This window comes from Aotus nancymaae, unplaced genomic scaffold (genome assembly GCF_030222135.1).
Source record: "Aotus nancymaae isolate 86718 unplaced genomic scaffold, 86718_ANA_hifiasm-v0.15.2.pri h1tg000015l_1, whole genome shotgun sequence".
Classification (NCBI taxonomy): Eukaryota; Metazoa; Chordata; class Mammalia; order Primates; family Aotidae; genus Aotus; species Aotus nancymaae.
Window position 1 is genome coordinate 11944275 of NW_026988427.1, and position 9442 is coordinate 11953716.

A 9442-nucleotide genomic window follows, 5' to 3' on the forward strand; every position below is an offset into this window, starting at 1 on the left:
GGGATCACGGGTGTGAGTCCCCTTGACCGGTCTGAGGGATTTTTTTTTTTTTTTTTTTGAGACAGAATCTCTCTCTGTCACTCAGGCTGGAGTACAGTGGCCCAATCTGGGCTCACTGCAACCTCTGCCTCCTGGGTTCAAGTGATTCTCCTGCCTCAGCCTCCTGACTAGCTGAGATTATAGGCGCGCACCACCACGCCTGGCTACTTTTTGTATTTTTTAGTAGGGACCAGATTTCATCGTGTTGGCCAGGCTGGTCTCGAACTCCTGACCTCAGGTGGTCTGCCCGCCTTGGCCTCCCAAAGTGCTGGGATTACAGGCGCAAGCCACCACACCCGGCCAGGATTTTCTTGACCCAAGTCAGCATCCAGATTGAGTGACATTCTGACTCTGTCCAGAGACCCCCGGCCGGGGCCGTGAGGCCAGGGCTCTGCTCTTTTGGAGTCTGGGCTTCCTTTCCATGAAAGAGGTAACAGGCAGCCCAGGCTGGGTGACCCTTGGCAAGGGGCTTACCGTGTCTCTGCTGTGTGTTCTCATCTCTAAAATGGACCATGATGGTGTCCTCACGGGGTAGCTGTGAGGGTTACAGTGACGGGCACGTGCGGTCAGTCAGATTTCTTTCATGGCTAACACGTTGTCTTGGAGCTTTGAAAGGGTCAGGCCGTAACCTGGAGTTGGGGGCTTCCCCCACAGGGAGTGGCCGTCCGAACCCCTCCTCAGGGGGTCTCTGCAGGCTCAGGGCTGCTTCGTAGTAGCAGGGATCAGCCTCCCGGGCCTAGAGGGATGACGGCATCTCTGGGTTATCGTCCCAGGAGTGTTGAGTTGGGGTGGCTTATGTCCCAGATGAACTCACCTCGGGGATCGGAATGTCTGGTGTGATAAGGTACAGCACACATCTCTGGGATGGAAAAAGCGGGAGGGCCATGGGGCCCCCCACGACTTGGGCTTCAGCTTAGGGTCTGGGGGTCAGGGCAACCCCCCGGGGGTCCTAAGGACGTAATCATCTCTGTTCTTTGGACTTGACCTTCTTTCATGGAGGAGGTTTTTGTGAGAATCCAATATTCATTATGTGTTCTTGGGAGAAAAATGTAGCTATTTCCTGGCCAGACAGAGGTGGCGGAACGGCCTGGAATCCTGGCATACTCAGAAACAGGTGCAATCATAAATCGCTGTTTGTTTTTGTTTGATAAAAACAGGCTTGTCTGAAGAGACAGTGGATTCCCAGACAAGCGGCTGTGCCGTGTGCGTTTCACACGGTGCCCAGAGGGGCAGTGTTTCTGCTGTGTCCTGGGAGCCCACGCGCCCTCGCCGGCCGGCCGTCTCGAGTGGACGAGAGCGAGCCTGCCCCTCGCTTGGGCATCTGGTGTCTGGCCAGACGGGCCGTCCCTGCCGAGCCGGGCCCCGGTATCTGCCCTGCCGAGGGAACTAGGTGAGGCCGCTTGTTGACCAAAGAGGCTGTGCCACCCGGAGGGTCAGGGCTGGGAGCAGAACACAGTGCCCTGCCCAAGCCCATCCCCACGAGCCCAGATCTCAGAGCCCACCTGCCCCATGCCTCACCTGGCAGCCCCTGCAGAGATCGGGGTGGTCGGGAGCAGCAGAGTGTGGGTGCTTTGAGCTGGGGAGATGGCAGAATGTGAGGCTGGTGCTGTTTCACCTGCTGGGACCCGTGTCCAGGGCCTCCAGGGGAGGGGAGGAAGGCTCTCGGCCCCTGCAGAGGCAGGGGAGGCTGGGCCTGGTTGTGTGCACTGAAATCCCTGGTTCCTTCCCACCTGGGCAGTTCTTGACTCAGAGAGGGCCGAGGACATGCTTGGAGGGCTGGGGGTGGCTGAGGTCCAGGGTGGCCTTGCTGCTCCTCCTAGGACTTTGCTGAAGTTCATCCTCAGGCTGGGCCTCTCCCAACCCAGGCCCTTAGTGGGAGGGTGACTAGACCCACTCTCTTCCTGTGGTGGTCAGTGCTTGGTCCCTGGACACCCGAGTCTTCTCCAGACCCAAGCCTGGGCGGTAGGACAGGAGCGTGGGCATGGACGTGGACCATGGGGATGAGATGCCAGCCGAGGACGGCAGGGGTCTGGCCTGGACGGAGCTGAGGCTTGAGGCCGTGCGCGGAGCGAAGGCAGAGCTTGATGGCCGCGACTCCAGGGTTGGGGGTGGTACTGTGCTGAGCTGGGGGACAGGGGCCTTGGGCCTGCAGGCATAGCCTCTGGCTGGCTCTGGAGTCAGGGAGCGGCCTTGGATTCGGGGCTCTGTGTTAGAATAGATGCCGGCAGCAGCCCACTCCTGAAGGCTGGCTCTGTTCTAGGCTCTGTTCTGTTCTCTGTTCTAGGTTCTGGGCGCTTCTGCGTGTGTAGCCTTATTTGTTCCTTGCCACAATCCCTGGGTGGGTGTGATCAGTTTCCCTTTTACAGATGGGAGGTGGAGGTGTCTGCACGGTCTGCAGAGCTCTCTCTCTGGAGGATTCTGTCCTGGGGAAAGGGGCAGATTGCTGAGGGAGCTGGTGGACCGGTCCAAGGCCTCCCGATTGGAACAGCCCCATCCAGGAAGCAGCGGTGTCCCGGCCGCTTTCTCTCACGCTTTGTGACGCAGTGAAACCTCCCAGGCCAGGTCGTGTTTCTGAGCTGGCTCTTGACCCCAGGCGCCCCACGCCCTGCACCTGTTGAGCTCATACTTGGCTGTGTGCACACGCCCCAGGCAGTCCAGACCACTTCACACGCCTGCAGGCACCCTTTGCACTGTGGGTTAACCATTAACTCAGTAACTCAGCCTCGGACAGGCCTGGTCCCCAGTGCCTTAGGGGCTGGCTTACTTTCGGAGCCTGCCTGGTCCCAGGGTGCAGAGCTGACCTTCTCATGGGGGCTCCTGCTGACGCCCAGTCTCCAGAGCCCCCTCCCTCCGAAGAAGGGCAGGAAACATTCCCCTCCTCCCGACGGCCTGGGAAGCAGCGCCACTAGGCTGTGGGTGTCTGGCCTCTGGCTGGGGTCTCCTCATTCACTTGGTGGCATGCATTCCCCCACCTCCCTGTGCTCAGGGGGTGACCCGGCCTCTGTTTCCTTTCTAGCCTCAGTTTCCCCATGAACAGTGAGGGGTGAAGTGGGTGATCTATAGGGGCTGATCTTGGACTTAGACCCTGCGTGGGCACAGAGGGAGTGCCTGCTGGGCGCCTGGTTCCCCAGGGCCTGGGAGGGCAGGAAGGTGGTGGCTGTTCCCTGGCATGTGCACCAGGGGGCAGGCGGGACACCCCAGCGGTTAGGTACAGGCTTAGGGCTTGCCTGTGCCTCAGTTTCTTTTCCTGTAAATGGAGGTGCCAGTCCTGCCTCCTTATCGGGTGGTTGGGGGGATTGAATGAATGCTGGGGTTTGGGCTGGGAGAGCCGATACTCTACCCCCGTGGTTCCTGGCCATGCATTAGGGGTCTGCTGATGCCAGGAGTGTGTGTGCGTGCACACTGTGTGTGTGTAGCAGGAGTCCCATGATGGGGCACATGTGTACATTATGCATGCATGAATGCGTGTGGGGTGGAGTTGCCTTCCCGTGACGGGGCCTGTGTGTGCATTATACATATGTATGTGTGTGTGTGGGGTGGAGTTGCCTTCCCGTGACGGTGCCTGTGTGTGCATTATACATGTGTATGTGTGTGTGTGGGGTGGAGTTGCCTTCCCGTGACGGGGCCTGTGTGTGCATTGTACATGTGTATACGTGTGTGTGGGGCGGAGTTGCCTTCCCGTGACAGTGCCTGTGTGTGCATTGTACGTGTATGTGTGTGTGTGTGAGTGATTTCTCGCCGCCCTTCTTGAACGCCTGAAGTTCCCCTCTCTGGACACTAGACTGGAAGGGGCTGTGGAGTCAGGACCCCCAGGTTGTGGTTCTGTTCCTGGAGAATTGAGGGCCGGTGTGGCTGGCAGACAGGTACAGTCCAGTCGGAAGATGGGCGCCCAGCTGAGCTTTGGTTCGCGTTTGAGCTCTCCGTGCCTGGCAGCCATTGCCAGCCAGGCTGTGATGCTCCTGGGTCGCCTTGTGCAGCCTTGGTGACAGCCCAGAGTCCCTGGCCCAGGTTTCCCAGGTCAGGCCTCTCTGAGCCCAAGGAGAGCCTCAGACCTGGGGGAACCATGAGGGGACGCTGGGTGTGGGTCTGCTGGCCCTGCTGCCTGGGGGTTGGTGGGGAGGTGGGGCCCTCATCAGGCCAGTAGCTGGGATTATCACCTGGACTCTTAAGTCCACAGCAAGCTCGAGCTAGGATACAGCCACAAGCCCCATTGCTGGGCCACGGCTTCCACATTTTTTCCTTTTCTTTTTCCATTAATAGAGACAGATTCTTGCTGTGTCATCCAGGCTGGAGTGCAGTGGTGTGATCACAGCTCACTGCAGCTCAAACTCCTGGGCTCAAGCCGTCCTCCCACCTCAGCCTCCCGAGTAGTCCAGGACTACACAGGTGCCTCTATGGCTCACTAATTTTTTAAATTGTTTTTAGAGACAGGGTCTTACTGTGGTGCCCAGGCTGGTCTTGAACTCCTGGAGTTGAGTGATCCTCCCACCCTGGCCTTCCAAAGTGCTGGGATTACAGGCATGAGCCACCATGTGTTTGAAACTCCCATACCTTGCCTGTGTGTATCTCCTTCAGGCCCCCAGGCATATGTGAACCTTTGGGTTTATTTTAAACAAAAATAGGACAAAGCTACAAAATATCATGCTCCAACGCCAGGCCTGGTGGCTCTCGCTTGAAATTCCAGCACTTTGGGAGGCTGAGGCAGGAGGATCGCTTGAGTCCAGAAGTTCAAGACCAACCTGGGTAACATAAATGAGGTCCCATCTCTACCAAAAAAATATTTACAATTAGCTGGGCGTGGTGGCTTGTGATACAGGTGGGAGGCTGAGGTGGAAGGATCACTCGAGCCCAAGAATTCGAGGCTGCGGAGAGCTATGATTGGCCTGGGTGACACAGTGAGAGCCTACTCAAAAAAACTAAAACACACACACACACACACACACATACACATACACACATACACACAGACACACACACAGACACACACACATACACACACAGACACACACAGACACACAGACACACATACACACACAGACACACACATACACACACATACACACATACAGACACACACACCACAGACACACACACACATACACACACATACACACATACAGACACACACACCACAGACACACACACACATACACACACATACACACATACACACACAGACACACACATACACACACAGACACACCACAGACACACAGACATACACACACACACATACACACACAGACACATACACACACATACACACACAGACACACACACATAGACACACAGACACACACACATAGACACACACACACAGACACACATACACACACATACACATACACACACACACACAGAGACACACAGACACACACACATACACAGACACACACACCACAGACACACACAGACACACATACACACACACACAGACACACACATACACACAGACACATACACACACACACACACACACACACACACTCTTGCACTGCAGCTTGTCATTTTCTCACCTGCTGCTCCCTCATGCCCCACGATAAGGTAGCGTTCCCGGGAGGAGGTCAGAAGTCAGGGGTCAGGCTGCTCTCTCCTGCCTGCCGGCCTGTCCCCGGCTCCAGCGTGTCGTGTCATCTGAAGCTCCACGCAGGCGTTCATGGCCGGGCTCTGTTCTCTCGGGCAGGTGGCCAAGGTGGAGTACGTCAGGAAGAAGCCAAAATTAAAAGAAGTCCAGGTGAGGTTAGAGGAGCATTTGGAGTGCGCCTGCGCGACCACCAGCCTGAATCCGGATTATCGGGAAGAGGACACGGGTGAGTGGCTGCCTTCATCGGCATCTATGCTGGAGAACGGGTCCTTGGAAGCTTGCTTTTGGTGTGTTAGGTGGCCCTTGGAGCACGATGCTCGCTGCTGTGAGCGTCTGGGCTGCTGTTGAAGGATCGTTGGCTGGCTCCCAGGCCAGATGTCTGCTGGGGAGGCAGATTCCCTGCCTGCAGGTGTCCGGTGGGGAGGGTGGTTCGGGCCGCAGCATTGGCGGGAGAGGAGGTTCAGGCCTCACTGAGTGGGGCTGGGAGTGCCTGAGACGCCCGACTCATCGGTGGGCTGCAGGACTGAGCTGAGAAGAGTCTGCAGAAGGGCGCCTGCCGGGGTGGGCAGGAGGAACGGGTTTAAGGACTGCAGCCGTGTCGGCTGGCCAGCCGGGGTCTCTTTCACCCTGACGGGCGGACTCCACCTAAGGGCGGAGTGGCCTCTGTGCCCTGCTGTGTCGGAGCCCCGGGAGCACGAGGGAGCTCAGAAGTTTCTCCACGCCTGGGTGCTGGTGTTCTCTTCTGGAAAGACAAAGAAAAGCCTTAGGTTATGTGTTGCTTCGGTTTTTCACCCTGATGGCCGTCCCTCAGTCCACTCACCGCCCTGCCCTTTTGTTAACAGGAAGGCCTAGGGAGTCAGGTAAAAAACGGAAAAGAAAAAGGTTAAAACCCACCTAAAGCGGCCAACCAGGTAGGAGCCGTCCGCCAGACACGCTGAGTCCTGCAGGGCGGGGAGGTGCGACCGACCGATCACACCAGCGAATCACGCTTCCTGCCTCGCCGGCTGCGGCGGGGACGTGGCCCTGATTGGCCTTGATGGTGTCTGCTGGGCTTGGGTCTCCTCGCTCCCCGTCCGTTCCTGCCTCACACAACGCCCTGGCCCGCGGCTGGTCCTGCTCGGGAGCCTGCCTCTAGCTCTGCCTTCTCTTTGTCATTGATCGGGGTGCAGGAGCATTATACACGCGAATGGGACAGGTTGGGCAGTCTGAGCAGCGGTGGGACAGCTCTGACCACCTGGCCACTCGGAATCACCCACCCCATTTGACAGATGAAAAAACTGAGGCTTAACTGAGATTACAGACAAGGACTGCTGGAGGCTGAATAGATCTGGAAACCCTTTCTAAGCATGCAGGGCTGTTGGCTACTGTGTTGGAAATTGCATTTGGCTGCTAATAACACCAGATTGAATAGGGATCGAGATAAGGTCGAGCTTCATAACACTCATCTAAAGGTGGGATTGCAGAGCAGGGAGGGTAGTCCTGAGGTACCACTGGGGTCCCTCTTCTGCCTGGCTGATGGCATCCGTCCTCAGTTGCCTCGTGGCCCAAGGTGGCTGCTAAAGCTCCAGAAATCACATCTGTGCTCCAGGATGGAAGAAGGAGTGGGGGGGGGGGGAAAGGGCAAAATAACACCTGAGAGAGCTATCCTGGAAATCCCTCCCAGTGACTTTTGTGTTTTTCTGGGCTGCCGTCCCTCCACTGCAAGGGAGCTTGGGAAACAGTCTCCTATCGAGACACGTTGCTTCCCAGGTGGAAATGGGACCTAGGCGGCTACCGCCATCACGGAGGAGGCAGTTTCAAGCCTTCCCGGTCCTTGGCATTGGTCCGCCTGGCTTGGGAAAGTTGGAGCCCTGTCTGGCCTGGTTCCTCCTCCCGGCATGTGGGACTCCATGGCGGCCAAAACACATACTTTCTTTAGAAGAGAGGAGGTTCTCAGAGAGAGGGTGTCTGAGAGCCCTGGCTCCTGTTTGCAATGTGGGACCTGGGCCTGCGGGTGACGTCCATTCATGGGGAGCCTCTTGGGAGGAAACTGTCCACTTGGGTGGGTCTTTGAAGCAGTCCAGGACGGCTGGTCAGCCTTGGTTTTGTTTACCCAAAATGTGTCGTGGTGGGTGGTTTTGTGCCTGCCTGTGGGTCCTGTTTCTCCAGAGCATTAGGCTCTGGCCTCCATGGGCCTGCTGGTGACAGACCCCATGGTGAGAGGCTGGTACCCCTGTTTAATCATGCCTGGCTGGCACTTACGCTCAGCCTGTAGGCGGCCCACGTGTTGGAGTGTGCAATGGAGGGGCCACATAGGATGGGGAAGAGTTCTTAAAGAATCAGCATACGTCTGCCTAGTTTGCAGACTCTTCTGTCTGGCTGGTGGCCTCCACCTCAGGGTTGTCTGCTGGCCCAAGGCGGCTGCTGGAGCTCCAGAAATCACATCTAGGCCCTAGGCTGTAAGAAAGAAAGTCAGGGAGAAGGGCAAATGAACCATTCTTGGCCTCAGTTTTCCCCATCTGTACAATGGGAGAATGGGGCTTGGTCTTCAGACATGTTCTTCTGTGAGATGCTGTGAGGCTAATCCCAGTTCCGGTCAGGGTACTGCAACATGGCTAATGTTGGCAAATGCGATTCTGGAAATTTCATGAAAACTTGAAATCCCTGTGTGCCCCTGACTGGGTTAAATGTTTTCACCCTATTTGCCTCCTACACGGCCATGTGTGTGCTGGGTGGTTCCCTTGGTCGGTGGTCTCAGTGTCTGTCTCTCCCGTCTTCCTGCAGATGTGAGGTGAGGATGAGCCGCAGCCCTTTCCTGGGACATGGATGTACATGGCGTGTTACATTCCTGAACCTACTATGTACGGTGCTCTATTGCCAGCGTGCGGTCTTTGTTCTCCTCCGTGAAAAACTGTGTCCGAGAACACCCTGGAGAACAAAGAGACAGCGCACATTTGTTTAATGTGACATCAAAGCAACTATTGTAGCACTCGGTGAAGCAGTGAGAAGCTTCCTTGTCACAGAGAGAGAGAGAGAGAAAACAAAACCACAAAACATGACAAAAGCGAAACGGACTCACAAACGTATCCAGCCTCGACGGGGTGGAGGGTCGCTCCCGCGGGATGGAAGTGCAGAGGTCTCAGCAGACTGCGTTTCTGTCCGGGTGGTCACACGGGCTTCTCTGCCGAGGATGCAGAGGCTGCTTTGGGAGTGACTCCAGAGGGATGCTGGCCGGCTCCGCAGGGGCACACAGAGAGCAGGAACGTCTCGGAAACCGCCACACGAACTTTAGAAACCACACCTCCTCGCTGTAGTATTTAAGCCCATACAGAAACCTTCCTGAGAGCCTTAAGTGGATTTTTTTTTACACCATGAAGTGATTATTAAGCTTTCCTTTTTACTCTTTGCCTAGCTTTTTTTTTTTTTTAATTATCTCTTGGATGACATTTACACCGATAACACACAGGCTGCTGTAACTGTCAGGACAGTGTGACGGTATTTTTCCTAGCAAGATGCAAACTAATGAGATGTATTAAAATAAACATGGTATACCTACCTATGCATCATTTCCTAAATGTTTCTGGCTTTGTGTTTCTCCCTCACCCTGCTTTATTTTTAATTTAAGCCATTTGGAAAGAAATATGCGTCAACCAATCGTGTGCCGTCCCTGCGGCACCTGCCCTAAAGCCCCTGTTTGTGGCTGGGTGACACCTTGTTTCCCGCAGCGCCCACCTAGAACGCTGCGTTCCCACGCGGCACGTGCGGTGCGTGGCCACTGCTGTGCTGTCGACGTGCCCTGGTGCCGTGGTGGCGGGCACTCCCTCTGCTGCCAGTGTTTGG

General features: G+C 56.2%; 1 protein-coding gene across 3 annotated transcripts in view; it reads left to right on the forward strand.

The window, feature by feature from the left end:
- Nucleotides 1–9168, forward strand: part of PDGFA (platelet derived growth factor subunit A) — a 33035-nt gene extending 23867 nt beyond the window's left edge. For 2 of the 3 annotated variants that reach the window (XM_064376654.1, XM_064376656.1), the window contains exons 5-7: nucleotides 5723–5849; nucleotides 6466–6534; nucleotides 8387–9168. In XM_064376654.1, the coding sequence (XP_064232724.1) occupies nucleotides 5723–5849; nucleotides 6466–6521 (183 nt within the window). In that variant the 3' untranslated portion in view covers nucleotides 6522–6534; nucleotides 8387–9168. The remainder of the gene's footprint in view (nucleotides 1–5722; nucleotides 5850–6465; nucleotides 6535–8386) is intronic. The other variant, XM_064376655.1, reaches the window with a different exon arrangement.
- Nucleotides 9169–9442: the final 274 nt, after the last annotated feature.